The sequence below is a fragment of the Aethalodelphis obliquidens genome, unplaced genomic scaffold (genome assembly GCF_003676395.1).
Source record: "Aethalodelphis obliquidens isolate GAN/ISIS:26980383/991018 unplaced genomic scaffold, ASM367639v1 scaffold11, whole genome shotgun sequence".
Lineage (NCBI taxonomy): Eukaryota > Metazoa > Chordata > Mammalia > Artiodactyla > Delphinidae > Aethalodelphis > Aethalodelphis obliquidens.
This window is the reverse complement of record NW_020837955.1, coordinates 11,246,791-11,262,604: the sequence shown is the minus strand read 5'-3', so window position 1 is coordinate 11,262,604 and position 15,814 is coordinate 11,246,791. Positions and strand designations below refer to the sequence as shown.

Sequence of the window (15,814 nt, the reverse complement as noted above, 5' to 3'; positions counted from 1 at the left end):
TCTATTGGGTTGTTGGTGTTTTGATTCCTGATTCTGAAGAGCTTTTAATGTTAAAAAAATTAAATTCTTCGTTTACATGCTGCAAATATTCCTTACAGTTTGCCATTTTTAACTTTGCAGACAAAATTTGTGTGAAGTTGGATTTATCAATCTCTGTTCAAAGCTTCTGGGTTTTGTTATAATCAGAAAGGTCTTTGCTATACCAATATTGGTAACATTGTTCTGTTTTTCTTCTTGTAATTTTGTAGTTTCACTTTCTATCATTACATACTTGACTCAACTGAAGTATTCTGATGCATGAAACAAGGGTCCAACTTTATTTTGTCCTGATGGCTCCTCAGTTGTTGCAAGACCATTATCTTCCCCACAGTTTCATAATATCCTACCTTTCCTACCGTAGATCTGAGACCATTTCTGGACTCCCTATTCCATTCCAGTAATTAGCTTATGTGCCAGTATTACTGTTTAATAGTTAAAAAAAAATTTTTAATATGTGATATGGCTAGTAGCCCTTCAGTACTTTTTTCTCAGAAACTTTTTATAAGAATCCTTGTATATCTATTTTTCCACAGTAGCTTTAGAATCAGTTTGCATAGGTTCCCACCTCTTCCCTCAAAAGGGTTGGTATTTTTTGTTTAAATTAATTTTTATTGGAGTATGGTTGATTTACAAAGTTGTGTTAGTTTCTGCTGTACAGCAAAGTTAATCAGTTATACATATACATATATCCACTCTTTTTTAGATTCTATTGCCATATAGGTCATTACAGAGTACTGAGTAGAGTTCCCTGTGCTGTACAGTAGGTTCTTATTAGTTATCTATTTTATGTATAGTAGTGTGTATATGTCAATCCAGTATGTTACTAGGTCACGGCAAATTTATATACTTACTTAAGGAGAACCAAAATCATTATAATATTGAACTTTTCTATCCAAGAATAGCATATAGTATCCTATTTGTGCCAGTCCTATTTTGTTTCTACGTGACATTATTTTCATTGCTTTTATTGCTTCCTCTTTATATACCCAGAATTAGGCTCTTTCATTTTACTGGTAATGTCAAATTGTTTTCCAAAGCACTTAGACCCACAGCAATGTGTAAGAGATCCACATCCTCTAATAGTTTGCATTGTCTCAAGTTTTTTACTTTTGTCAATTCCAGCAGGTGTAAAATGGGATTACCATGTTACCTAATTTGAATTTCCCTGATTACCAATACGGCTGAGCATTTTTTGGAATGCTTAGTGGTCACTGGGGTCTCCCATTTTGAGAAATGCCTGTTTATTTTTTTACTCATTTCCCCCCTTAGTTTAATATATCCTGGATATGAATCCTCTGCCCTTTAAATGTGTTGCAAATATTTTCTCCCACTTTGTGACCTGCCTCTTTACTTTCTTTACAAAGGTCGTTTGATGAACAGATGTTCTTAATTTTAATACAAATTTACCAATCTTTTCTTTTAGGGTTAAGTGTTCTTTGAAGCTCAGTTAAAAGCTCTTTCTTATCCCCAAATCAGAAAGTCTTCTTCTGTATTTTCTTAACATTTAAAATATTTTGATTTTCAAAAAAAAAATTTTTTTTTGATTTTCATATTAAGTCCCATATAAAATCCATCTGGAAGTGATTTTTGTGTATGCATCCAGATATACAAATTTTTCCCATATGCATAACCAGTTGTTTCCTGACAATTTATTGAACAGCTCCTTCTTCCCACATGATCTGTAGTGCTACCTCTGGTGTATATAAAAATCCCATTTATACTCTGTTCAGTTGGTCAGATGAATCCATCCCTGCACCAATATTACTACACTTATTTACTGGCGCCTTAATGCTACTGACGTCTGGTCCTCTCGTTGACGCCCCCGCCCCCACCATTCCAGGAATGTCCAGCCTGTTCTTACCCCTTTACAGATAATTTCCGACTTGTTTAGGATTCTTTCATACCTTTTGGGAGAAAAAAAGTACATGAGTCACCTCTGATCCCCACTTTTGCTGGAGTGTTCTTTTACCTTTTTTCATCTTTACAGTTCTATTTCTACTCCTTTAGTGATTATTCTTAAAATTTTAATATGCATACTTAAACTCTGAAGCTCATCAACACTTTTAAAGTTTCTCCTATCTCCCACATTATTGTCAAGTAGTACTTTAAATTCCACCTTGTTTTTAAAATCTCATTATCTATTTATTACTCCTACGGTATTTTTATAGACAATGCTTATTTTATTATGGTTTTGTTTAAATAGATAAAATAGTCCTGCTAGGGACTTCCCTGGTGGTTCAGTGGTTAAGAATCCAACTGCCAATGCAGGGGACACGGTTCGAGCCCTGGTCCGAGAAGATCCCACATGCCATGGAGCAACTAAGCCCATGCACCGCAACTAATGAGCCTCTGCTCTAGAGCCCGTGAGCCACAACAACTGAGCCCGTGCGCCACAACTACTGAAGCCTGCGCACCTAGAGCCCGTGCTCCGCAACAAGAGAAGCCACCACAATGAGAAGCCTGTGCACCACAACAAAGAGTAGCCCCTGCTCGCCGCAACTAGAGAAAGCCTGCGCACAGCAACGAAGACTCAATGCAGCCAAAAATAAATAAATAAATATAAAAAAATAGTCCTGCTATAAAATTCAAAAGGAATAAAAGACTATACAGTGAAAAGTCTCTTCAACACCTCTGTACCCTGGCACCTAGGTGTCCTCCCAATAGTTTGTGTGTATCCCGGAGGTGTTTTACGCATAAAGAAGCAAATGTATATTGTACTTTTTCCTGTTTTACACAAATAGAGTACCAAATCATACACAGTCATCAACCTCTTTTTTCATTTATTGTATCTTGAAGATGATTCCTTATGAGTTAGTACTTACTCTTTTTTTTACACGAGTATAATTTCAGTCTGTTTACCAACACGTTTACCAATTCCTTTGTTCACCACGCTTCTTGCAGTCCACTCCTTCCTTTTGGATTCAACTGCCTTCTTTCTGGAATAAATCCTATGAGTTCTTTCAGGAAAATCTGAAAATGTGTTTTTCACCCTCTCATTTGAATGCTAATTTGTCTCTGTATAGATTTCAAGGCTAACATCCTTTTTTCTTTTTTTTTTTAACATCAATTCTTTTCAACACTTACAACTTATTTTATTGTCTTCTGGCCTATATTGCTGCCATTGAAAAGCCTGCTACCAGCGTAGTTATTCCTTTGCAGGTAACTTTTCTTCTTAGTCCCTTTTAGATTTTTCTCTTTTCTTTTGTAGTTGTACTATATGTCTAGAAACAGACTTGTTTTTATTCACTCTCCTAGATATTTGTTACACTTTCTTAACTTGAGGATCCATACCTCCTTTAAAATTCTGGAAAAATCTCCAAATATCTTCCTTCCCCTATTCTTTATGTTGGATCTTCTCATTCTATTCTCCATGTTTCTTAGCCTTTTCCTATTTCCCATCCCTTCCTCTGCTATAACCAGGGTATCTTCCTGATTTATCTTCTAGTTCACCAATTCTCTCCTCATATATGCCCAATCTGTGGTTTAATCTGTCCACGGGGCTCTTAATTTCATTAACTATACATTTTTTTAGTTCCCCAAAAGAGTTAGCTTTTCAAATCTACTTTGCCTTTTCCAGTGTCATCTTTTCTAATGGTTTTTATGCTTTCCTCCCCCAGCCAATCATTTTAAATATTCTTATTCCATAGTTACCATCCTACATTAAGTTTGTGAGGGTGCTAAAGCTCTAAGGTTGTGTCTACTGACTTATGCTCACAGTGGATTGTTTTGGACTTTTGATCATGAGTTCATTTGAGTGGAGTTTGTTTCTTCTGTACTGTAGGAATAAGATGCAGGCTTGGGTTATGGGTATGTCTTCCTTCCCCAACCAGGTTGCCATAATGTCTATGTGCTATTGTCAGTCTTTTTCAAACTGAGATCCTCAGCCTCCTAGGGACATACATACCTCATATTTGAGCTTCTTAAGGTTTCATTGGAACAAAGGGAGCAGTCCAGTGGCAAATAAATTTTGCTGTTTTAAAATTCTATGTTCTATATCTCCATGACAAGTGAGAAACTCAACCACTGGTCCTGGGGATTCAGGGAAATAATAATATAATTACAATAACCAGTTTTTGCCAAGTACAGCACTTAGTGGCACATACAGAAGATCATTTAGTTCCCTCAACAAACCTATGAGATAAGTATTGTAAGGCTTATAAAGGTTATGTAATATGTTCAAGGCTGTAAAACTGGTGTGGGATAAGGTAAAATTCAAATCCAGATCCATCTAGAGCCCAATCACTTAATCACTATTCACTCAACAAAAATTTACTGAGGAATTACTATGTGTCAGCCTATGCTAAGTGATGGGTCTAGTGGTAAAAAAAACAGATATCTTTCTTCTACCTTTCAAATTATCTGTGAGGGACTACTGTTTCTGTTTTCCTCTTAATTTCCAATTTGTTGCAGACCAATATTTTAGTTAAAGAAATTTAAGAGGACTTCCCTGCCAGGCCGGTGGTTAAAACTCCATGCTCCCAATGCAGGGGGCATGGGTTTGATCCCTGGTTGGGGAATTAAGATCCCACATGCTGCACGGCACGGCCTTAAAAAAAGAAGAAAAAAGAAATTTAAAACATTGCATCAATGTCAAACTGCTATAAAAGTTTCCTCTCAATTTTTGTTTTCATCTCTCCACGGGCTGGTAACAAATAGGTTGCAGACCAGCCCCACCTGCAGGCCACTTTTGCGTAGCACCGCTCCACAGTGTATTGGCAGACCATCTGAGGGGCTTTGTGCAGATTTTTGTGATGATGATGACAACTGTGGGTGAATAACAAAGTGGAGAAGACACTTCTGACAATGGTGGCTTGTATATGGAGAGCAAGAACCTTCTAAGAAGGTACCATTAAGTATTTTATGTCAGTCTTCCTCAGCTAGTAAGCATGAAAAGGAGGAGGCGGATAGAGATTCAGCAGATAGCGAAAAGGCCACATTACAGTCTAACTCTACACAAATCTGGCAGTTCTCCTGGTGAAGAATGTATATGACCACTTGCTTCCTCTGTTACTCTAGTCCTCTGATAGGACAGGACAGTAGGTAAAGGGCCAGTCAGGAATACTAATCACAAAAGCTTAGGGAAATTTATTTGCAAGTTTTCTCTCCTCATCACCCTGCAAACAACTGGATCACATCATACAACGGCATGCACGCTTAGGAACTAGCAAGCGAACACTTTAATATTATACCAAATCAAGCAGTAAGATAAAGCTGCTGAAAAGTATTTCAAAGCCAAATGACTTATGGATTATTTGCACCATCATTCTCCTATTATAGTAAGCAGGGACCTGATCACACACACAGACACTTAGCATATTGAAACCTAAAATACATTTATCTTACTATACTTTCTTTTAAGAATACTAAATACTACTAACTTTAAGATTTGTAAAGTTATAAAGAAATTTTCTATGACACGGAATATAAAAATATATTCTTATTCCTCTTTATAAGTTAAGATAGATTTCCCAGGGGAATTCCCTGGCGGTCCAGCGGTCAGGACTCCAAGCTCTCATTGCCGAGGGCCCGGGTTTGATCCCTGGTCGGGGAACTAAAACCCTGCAAACTGTGTGGTGTGGCCAAAAAAAAAGAGATAGATTTCCCAGGAAACAGCTTTAAGGTTTGCCAAAACTTGTGTAGGACAGACTAAATGTCTAAAAGTGTCTGACAGCTACTTTCATCTTAAAGCATCTGAGCAGGTATGGTCACGACATTCAGTATTTCAGATTTTAAACTGCAGTCTTTATCACTATTAGACTCAGAACTACATTATTTTCCTGAAATTGTGGTTTATTGTAATCTTAATCCATTTTCTCAAAGACCATTCAACAACACATTTATGGTATTCCAGTAATTACCATGCTACCCAGAAAAACAAGTGAACAGTTTATTAAGAATTAAATGAGGGTATGGAATGTGATACAAGTAAGACACTCAAGATGGATATAATAGTACTACTCACACAAAAATTTAAATCTCTTAAAAAAAAATCACAAGACAAAAGAAAAAGCAATTCCATCATCAATAAAGTAAGGTATTCCATGCAAAAACTTCAAAGAAATCCCCAGTCACCCCCAACCACCCCCCAAGCTCCTAACAAAAAGCTATCTGAAATATTGCCATGCTAACATATTAACCACAATATAATCATTCATAGAAAAGCAACACACTAATTAAGCAATGGATTAGATGAAACAACACAGGCTGCAATATCGTAAACTCATAGACCATGATGATTTTACATGATAAGCAATTCCAGAGTCACTCATAGGGTGAGCAATATGGGCTAAATGTTGAGAGATAAGGTATGTAAATATAAACTCCATTAACTCATCTCATTATCTTCTAATTATAAAACCTAGCTTCCAGAACCTGAAAAATTACATAAAATTTGGCATACTCCATTTGTGTTCCAAGAATGACGTTAGGATATCTGCCATTATTAGAGAGCTGTATAAAGCACTTCATGGTCAGGAATTGGCCTCTTAAATGATCACAATTTACATCATAGAAACACAACTCCAGATATGCAATACATTTACTGTGATTAACTCTTACTCAAGACAAGAAACATGATTTTCTAGCACTTTATGTACAAGTTACTGCAAAAGCCCAGTTAATTTAGAGACCGAATAAAATGTAAAACAAATGTGAACTGGTACAGAGAGTGAAGGGGAACAGCCTCATTAACAAAGATTTAATAGGTAACAATCTTGCCTTGACTTCTGAGAGAACTACAGTCAACAAACAGACTGCCAAGCTGTAACTCATGTCTCTGTACCAAGATGCTTTAGCATATTTCATGGAAAAGATAGTTTTATGTTAAAAAATAGGAATGGCATTTTATGGGATAGCATTCCCCTCCACAGCTGCCCAACGAGCCTGGTCACCAGGTGGTGCATAAACAAAGCGTTATTTCCAAGTGGGTGTACCACGTCATGATGAGGCAACCCAGGAGCGGAAGCACCCATTTCACTGCACCTGCCTATTCAGGAGGCCAGGAGAGAACTGGGACACCTACATTTCATGGTTTTGGGTTGAGCTTACCTATGGTGTACAGACTGGCTATAAGTAAAACAGTAAGGCCAAAGAAAAAGAACAGGAGAAAAATAACTTCAGAGAAAAAACTACCCACTCCCATCTGCTATTTTTTTCCCTTTAGATTTAAGCTAATTAGAACAGGCTGGAAAAATTTCAGGATTACCCTTCCCACATCTGAAAATTCAACTTCCTATTTACATTCCATGAAAAGAACACTATAATTGTTCAGTGGCAGGATTTAGCCTCTCTAAAAAATAGAAGCTCTTGCTCTAATTTTCACAAAATGACATGAGAAAATTTTCCAATGTGAAACCCAGAGTTTGAGGCTAGTAAAGAAGTGTCTTTAATAATCAGGACCATCATAGTTAGAGCTCTTTGGAATGTGTGTTATACATACAAAGTTATCACAAATTAAACTCCCAGAGTATTTATGAAACAAGCTCTTAAATGGGAAAGACTTCTAATGAGACATAAATGCTTCCATCAGCAAATTAAATCTGATGAATCAATCCTTCCCAAGTGACAAGGTCTCTGCTAACGACTCAACATAGCCTCTGGAATCAAAGGTAAAAGATCATTCAATCATGATGATGCAAGATGAAGTACAGATGAGCAGTACATATGAAAAAAATCTGTAAACCGCTGCAGTTCTAAAACAGTAGATTTATATTACAAAGCAATGTAAATAAATATGGGGCTAGTACAAAAGCTCTTATTTACAGTTTTACAAATGAAACTGTATTCAGTGTAAATACTGTGTTTTAAAGAACACAGTACTATATTAGTAAAATGAGTTCTGTTGAGGGGAATTACAGTTTCTGTTAGAATCAATGTATAACGTATAAAAGATTCAAGTTAACTCTGTTTATAATTTAGTACAGACAAACCCAGTTTAACCTGGAATGGCATCTGTTAAAGTGCTGAAAAACAGGAAATATTTAGAAAACACTGTACATTATTAAAGCTTTATCAAGTCAGAATGTTAAAATCCTTTCACATTTTTAACCTTTTGCCACAGGCTTGTGGACAAGATGATTTTTCTCAGCAAAGGAGTAAAACTTACGAGGCCACCAGCTGCTTAGATGATTTTAGGTTCAGTGTTGCTAGTTTCCTAAAACAACTATTTATCCATCAACCATACCTTCAGGCCTTACAATCTGGTAAGTAATTAAATATTCAGGATAAGCCTAGAAGAGAAAGATTAATTCAAATATTGGTAAACAAATTTTTTGAAAGGAGACTTATTATAAGGATTCCTAGGGAAGAGGTTCTAAATTAGTGCTGTGGATCAGAATCATCAAAGGGCATTTTCCCAAAACAGCCTTACCTTGACTCCAATCCCTTAGACTCTCAATCAGCAGGTCTAGGATGAGTATTAAGCATGCGTTTGTTTTTAATAACTGAGGTGATCCTGATACGTATCCCCAGTACACAACGCTCTAGAGATGCTTTTGACTGGATCTATGTCACTAAGAGCAAGAGGGAATGATACATTTCTTTGCTACAGAGAGGTTATCTATTAAATATAGGATGCTAATTATATTTTACAGAAGCTAAAAAAAAAAAGTATGGTTGACAAAATTTGAATAAGGTCTGTAGGTTAGATATATTACATTAATGATATTTTCCTGATTTTGACAATTTTAAGGGAATGTCCTTGTTTTTAGGAAATACACACTGAAGAATTTAAGGGTAAAGAAAGATGCCTATTACCTACTTCCAAGCAGCTCAGGAAAAAAAAAAGTATACACACATACAGTAGGGAGAGCATGATAAAGGAGAAAGAGAGAATGCTAAAATGTTAACATTTGGAAGATTTGGGTAAAGGTTATAAGGGAATTCTCTTTATTATTTTTGCAATTTTTCTTTAAGTCTGAAATAATTTCCAAATATGAGTTAAAAAGAAATCCAGCTCTTAAGGCAATATGCCTTGTCAATTTAAAAGATTAGTAAGAGGTTAAAGTATGGCTCTAAAGCATTTTTGAAGATGAGCAAATAAAACTGAATTACCTGTTCTCCTCTGTAAATTACATATTCAGCTAATGCTAGTCCATTTACACTGGGTCGACCAGTGACTGAGTGATGTCCTGGAGGAGAATGTGCCATTTTCATTGCACTGAACTGCAGGAAAGACTTTCCCAAGGTTACCCGGCAAAAGAGCAGCTGCCTATAACATGTGAAAAGGAAAAGATCTCCCTGAAGACAAGTCGTACGTGACAATTTTATTTATGTACACTACATAGCTTTTTAATGCATTTATACATGAACACTTATGATTGTTTCTATCATTTTACCCTTTAAAGAACTTTGTAAGAATGTCTTCTACTACTCTCACTAATGAAAGAATTTGTCACTTTAATTAATCCTTATTTTAACTATAAAATGATATCTTATAGCGATTGTAATAATCTTACAGTGATATAGACTCTGCCATCCTGTTTGTATCCCAGCAAAAGCACAAATCATAGCCCAAGTGGGAAGGAGGAGGAGGTTTTAAGGGGCTTCCATGAAGTGCCTTACAAAGTTGAACATTTACCCAGGTAAGTCCCGTGGATTCCACTTTCAAAATGTATTGAAATCCATTCTCTTCTCTTAACTCTACTGTCACTATTGAGTCCAAATCACCAAAATTTTCACCTGGACTGTAACAATGGCCTTTGAATTTTCACGTGGACTGTAACAATGGCCTTTGAATTTTCACGTGGACTGTAACAATGGCCTTTGAACTAGTCTTTCTGTTTCTACTGTAATTCTTTTTTTTTTTGCGGTTCGCGGGCCTCTCACTGTTGTGGCCTCTCCCGTTGCGGAGCACAGGCTCTGGATGCGCAGGCCCAGCAGCCACGGCTCACGGGCCCAGCCGCTCCGTGGCACGTGGGATCTTCCCGGACCGGGGAACGAACCCGCGTCCCCTGCATCGGCAGGCGGACTCTCAACCACTGCGCCACCAGGGAAGCCCTCTAATTCTTGTCTAAATTATTTTCCATCCAAGCAATCAGTGATTTAGGGGAAAAAAACCAACAAACAACAAAAACCATAAATCAGATCGCATCGCTTTTCTGCTTAAAACCTTTTAGAGGCTACTCACTGTGCCTAGAAGAAAATCCAAATTCCTTTTAGTGGCTCTAAATTCTTGAATTTTACTCTGTGTTCATTATGCCCAGGAGCATTAGTTTTTCTTCCCACAGGCCAAACTTTCTTGCCCTATGGCCATCAGACATACTGTCTCCTCTATCATCTAGAATGATATGTATTCTACCACTCTTCTACTGGCTAATATTCATTTTTCAAGTTTCAGCTGAAATGTCACATCTTCAAATAGGTCTTCCCTCACCAGAAGTTTTAAGTATTACATTCCCACTCCCCACAGGCATATGATTGGCTTTCCTTAGATCCAATGAACTTTTTATTACTTCATTGTTTCTCTAATTTCCTTTTTTCTATATAGGAGAAGAGGAGATTTGGTGGACTAATTGATGATTCTGTCTCCAAAGAAGACGGGCTATGTACTTTTTATTCTAAATATGCCCCATGGAAACCTTCTTAGCGTTTCTTTCTTTCTTTCTATATATATATTTATGGCTGCTTTGGGTCTTCATTGCTGCACATGGGCTTTCTTTTTAGTTGCAGAGAGCGGGGGTTACTCTTCGTTGCGGTGCGCAGGCCTCTCGTTAAGGTGGCTTCTCTTGTTGTGGAGCACAGGCTCTAGGTGCATGGGCTTCGGTAGTTGTGGCTTGTGGGCTCTAGAGAGCAGGCTCAGTAGTTGTGGTGCATGGGCTTAGATGCTCCGTGGCATGTGGGATCTTCCCGGACCAGGGCTCAAACCCGTGTCCTCTGCATTGGCAGGCGGATTCTTAACCACTGTGCCACCAGGGAAGCCCTTCTTAGCGTTTCTAATAGATTTTCTATTATAGTCACAATCAGTCCCATGATAATCCAGCATACAGAAATCTTAAGTTAATAAATAAACTTATTTCCAGACATACAAGCATTCTACTCCAAAGACAGCTGAGAAGAGGTACTCGAACAATGCTTACTACTAATACTAATAATCAGAACTATTTAGCCTCCAGATAATATATGACAAGTAAAAGTAGCAATGTTCAATTTACAGAATCTCAAGAAATTACAAGCCTCCTAACCATTCCAACTTATGATCTAAAATAGAAATGGGTGGGAGGTCATACCCAAGAGGACTGACTGTAGATACCTATGTGAGTCTAAATTTAGGGGGCAAAAAACAAGAACAAAACATAAACAGTCTTTGTTTCCCTTCAGGACTACAGTCCTTTACCCTTGGTAACCTTTCAATGTCAGCTGGGAAGGTTTTAAAAATCCCATGCACAGACCAGACCCCAGACCAATTAAGTGAGAATCTCTTGAGGGTGGGACACAGGCGTTAGTTTTTAAAGCCCCTTAGGTAACTCCAATGTGCTGCCAAAGCTGAGAACTACTGCTCCAGGGTTTCTACATCAGTGATCAGAAGCTTCAGCATCAGCTAGGAACTTGGTAGAAACTGGCAGAAATTCAAGTTCTAGGGCTCCACCTACTAAATCAACAACTCAGGACGCATGGCACCGGAATCTTTGTTTTTACTAGCTGTCTAGGTGATTCTGAGCTTGCTCATGTTTGATAGTTACTGTTCTTGGTCTTTATAAGCAGTGTCCTAACTATAGAATAAACCTCAGTAATTAATCTTACTTGATTTTTCAAATGGTGAAAGATAATTTATTTATCTATAAGGATTTTATCAATTAGACCCAAGTCATTTGAATGATTTTAACAACTGAGTTAGACCAGGGTTACTGAAAGTAGGAAAGAAGTACAAAGTAGTTCTTTGATAATGTGCTTTCTAAAGGGGCTGATGTATTTTATTGTAACTTTTTGAGTAGTAATATCACAGATTGAGGATTAAGATCACTATCACACTGGAAGAGAGACTCCCTCACACATTGCCATGAAATGATTAGGTGTAACAAGTAATGCCATTTTAGCCTTTGAATACTAGATTTTTAAATAGTCCACAATAAAATCTCTTTCATGCCCAGTGATATCTTCTATTCCATATTCTAAAAGCACCATATGCTCTAATGATTGAATGAGTTGAATAGGTCAAGTGTGTAGAACTGTGCTTGGCCCATACAGATCATTTAATAAATATTAACCATTACTAGAACTGGTGAGAGGACCAAAAGCAACCTGAAATATGACTAGCTTGGATTCCTAAAGTTGTCCGAGATAATGTTGTGCCCCCCAAATTTCTCAAATTTGAAACCAGTTCTTATCTGATTCTTATCAAAATAAACGAGAACAAGTGATCTCTTACCTGTGGCAAATGTAACAAGATCTGTCTTTGTGTACTGGACACCCAGTACCTCCTCCGATTCCATACACATACTGATTGCTTTTGGAAGAGTTTTCAGCAAAATAGATCCCAGCTCCAAACATGCCACCTATGTAGGCATGCCTTTCGTCAAAGCCTTTATGAATAATTGCATTCACAAAGGGAGACCCTAAAATACATACAAATACATAACATTTTAAAATTATCTTAGAAGAAAAAGAACAAAAGCTAAAGCCTCTTAGAAGTTAAATTCTTAAACATATATACACCACCACCACAATAAAGCAAATTCAAAACACAAGGGTTAACAAGTTAACTGTCAGCTAGCTCACCACCCTAGAATAAATAGTTATTTTAGAAGAATTGCTAATATGAACGAATGTTTCTAATAGGGTGGCGGTTCAGATGCCAAAGTAAGGACACATACAGATTCAACTAGAAAAACAAACAGATCACCTGAAATATCAATGCTAGAGTTATCAAATTCCAGGCCCCAAATTCATACGTATCCAGACCAAGAGTCTCATAATTCACCTCTTACGGCAAGGCTGAATGCAATTAGGTCATGCAATGATGCCCACATCTGTGTACTTTTTCTAGATATCAAAAGTGGCCAAAGTGATCTTTTCATGTTCATTTTCTTCTTTACACCTCTTCTCTCCTATCCTTCCACTTCTCTGCCTTTTATCACTTGCTAGTACCAGATTTCAACTGCAAATGTGGTGTGTTCCTTCTTTGCCTACATATTGACTTCATTCTCCTCCTTCCTTGCACGTGTGCCAAGAAGGAGCTTAGCCAAAGGAGAGGAGGTACTAAGCATGGGTACCAGGCCAGGGAGTGGAGTGAGGCTGGGGGTTGGGAAAAGCCAGTATAACACAACTAACTGATCCATCAAGATCAGTGTCCCTGTTCATAAAGGGACAGGAAAATACACTGAATTCCACTTTACAGAAATACTGAAGAATACAATAACTTATTTGAATTTGGAAAACCCAAAACCATTTCTATTATAAAACAGAAAAAATTATTCATTACAACCATCAAGTCAATACATAAATAAATATGCTCTGTGCCAAGAAATTATCATGATGATTTTTAGGGTATTGGAATGAGAAGTACCATTTAGATATTATATACCAATTCAGTCTGCTATAGCCATTCTTCCAGGGGACTGTGAAATTTAAATGTTGTGTTTTATAGCACTTTACCAGTCTCTAAAAATTTTCTGCAATCAAAGCCAACTGAAGGAACAGACTGGACCGATCATGGATAATGTGCCTGAAGACTTGATAAACACTACAGTAATATCTATATTAATCTTTGCTATAAACACGAAACACCAATCATCAACACCTACCAACTTGCAACATAAACAGGAAATTTCAAGAATGACAAGTAATGGTGCTCGCAATTCAACAAAAGTTCTCAGAAAACTCCATAGGTTCAATGACAGTGGCTCTTTTCGCTGAAGTTACATGTAGCCTTGACACTTAGAATCAGTCAGAACAGGATGCATATATTCTTCTGAGGCAATTTTCAGATCTTATTTTAACTTTAATTCACCCAACCAGTTAAAAGTAAAACACCATTTTTCAGAGTAATCATCACACAAAATCAACTATATTAAAATAAAAGGGAAAGTATGAATAGTCAACATTCTCATTTCTACACTTTTTCTGTTATGGTAATCCTATTTATACACGACCCACTGTAAAACATAAAAACTCAAAAAAGATGTTAAAAATACAGGGACTTCCCTGGTGGCCCAGTGGTTAAGAATCCGCCTGCAAATGCAGGGGACACGGGTTGGATCCCTGGTCTGGAAGATCCCATATGCCACAGAGCAACAAAGCCCGTGCGCCACAACTACTGAGGCTGTGCTCTAGAGCCTGTGAGTCACAACTACTGAGCCCATGCGCCACTACTGAAGCTCACATGCCTAGAGCCCGTGCTTCTCAACAAGAGAAGCCACTGCAATGAGAAGCCCGCGCACTGCAACGAAGAGTAGACCCTGCTCGCCGCAACTGGAGAAAAGCCCATGCACAGCAACGTAGATCCAACACAGCCAAAAAAAATCACAAAAAAATATAAATTTAAAGATTTACAGAAATACTATTTATTTTTTAAAAATGACATGAGGAATATACAGATTCATTATTATTTCAAACCTGACAAAAAATGCGGAGGAGGATGGTGGTAGGGTTGGGGGAGAGGAATCTTACCATGAAATAGCATTCTTTCATTTGCATGGTTGTGGTTTTCTTCAGAAACTTCTTTCCTCCTGTGAGTGTATCTTTCCCATAGTTTCTTGTTACAAACTTTCTGAATCTTTAAAAAGAAACCAGAAAAATAAAATCTCTACATCATAATAATTAATCTTATCCAAAAATGGGCCACATAGGGCCAGAAGAAAGGCAAAACTTTTCTCTGAAATATAAATTATGTGTTATTTTTAGTCAACTAAAAAACTTTAACCCAACCATAAAAATGGAAATATAGGTACATTTTGGAAATCAAAAAACTACAAAGGGGAAAAAAGCTATATGTAAAGGTCAAGAGTACTGTTAATTGATTAAAATACTTCCATTCTCATTACTTTAGAATTATTACTAAAACACCTCCAAATCAGACATGCTGAGTTCTGTATGGAAGTATAAGAAAGAGAATACTATCCTTTCCCCCCTGCTTTATCTGGCTCAAAGTACCATCTTTATCTGTTTTTAATTAAAAATATTTGAAATACACAAGTCAGAATGGCCATCATCAAAAAATCTACAAACAATAAATGCTGGAGAGGGTGTGGAGAAAAGGGAACCCTCTTGCACTGCTGGTGGGAATGTGAATTGGTACAGCCACTATGGAGAACAGTATGGAGGTCCCTTAAAAAACTAAAAATAGAACTACCATATGACCCAGCAATCCCACTACTGGGCACATACCCTGAGAAAACCATAATTCAAAAAGAGTCATGTACCACAATGTTCACTGCAGCTCTATTTACAATAGTGAGGACGTGGAAGCAACCTAAGTCCATTGACAGAGGAATGGATAAAGAAGATGTGGCACATATATACAATGGAATATTACTCAGCCGTAAAAAGAAACGCAATTGAGTTATTTATAGTGAGGTGGATGGACCTGGAGTCTGTCATACAGAGTGAAGCAAGTCAGAAAGAGAAAAACAAATACCGTATGCTAACACATATATATGGAATTAAAAAAAAAAAGGTTATGAAGAACCTAGGGGCAGGACAGGAAGATGCAGACGTAGAGAATGGACTGAGGACACGGGGAGGGGGAAGGGTAAGCTGGGACGAAGTGAGAGAGTGGCATGGACATATATACACTACCAAATGCAAAATAGATAGCTAGTGGGAAGCAGCTGCGTAGCAC

The 15,814-nt window shown here is 37.4% G+C and overlaps 1 protein-coding gene across 3 annotated transcripts in view; it reads right to left on the bottom strand.

Annotated features, from left to right (window-relative positions):
* Positions 1 to 765: 765 nt before the first annotated feature.
* Positions 766 to 15,814, bottom strand: part of TNKS2 (tankyrase 2) — a 67,964-nt gene continuing 52,915 nt past the window's right edge. For 2 of the 3 annotated variants that reach the window (XM_027112030.1, XM_027112032.1), the window contains 4 exons: positions 14,644 to 14,749; positions 12,404 to 12,590; positions 9,091 to 9,247; positions 5,913 to 8,267 (listed from right to left, as the gene is read on the bottom strand). In XM_027112030.1, coding sequence (XP_026967831.1) covers positions 8,205 to 8,267; positions 9,091 to 9,247; positions 12,404 to 12,590; positions 14,644 to 14,749 — 513 coding nt within the window. In that variant the 3' untranslated portion in view covers positions 5,913 to 8,204. Of the gene's footprint in view, positions 1,944 to 5,912; positions 8,268 to 9,090; positions 9,248 to 12,403; positions 12,591 to 14,643; positions 14,750 to 15,814 lie in introns of those variants that run through there. The other variant, XM_027112031.1, reaches the window with a different exon arrangement.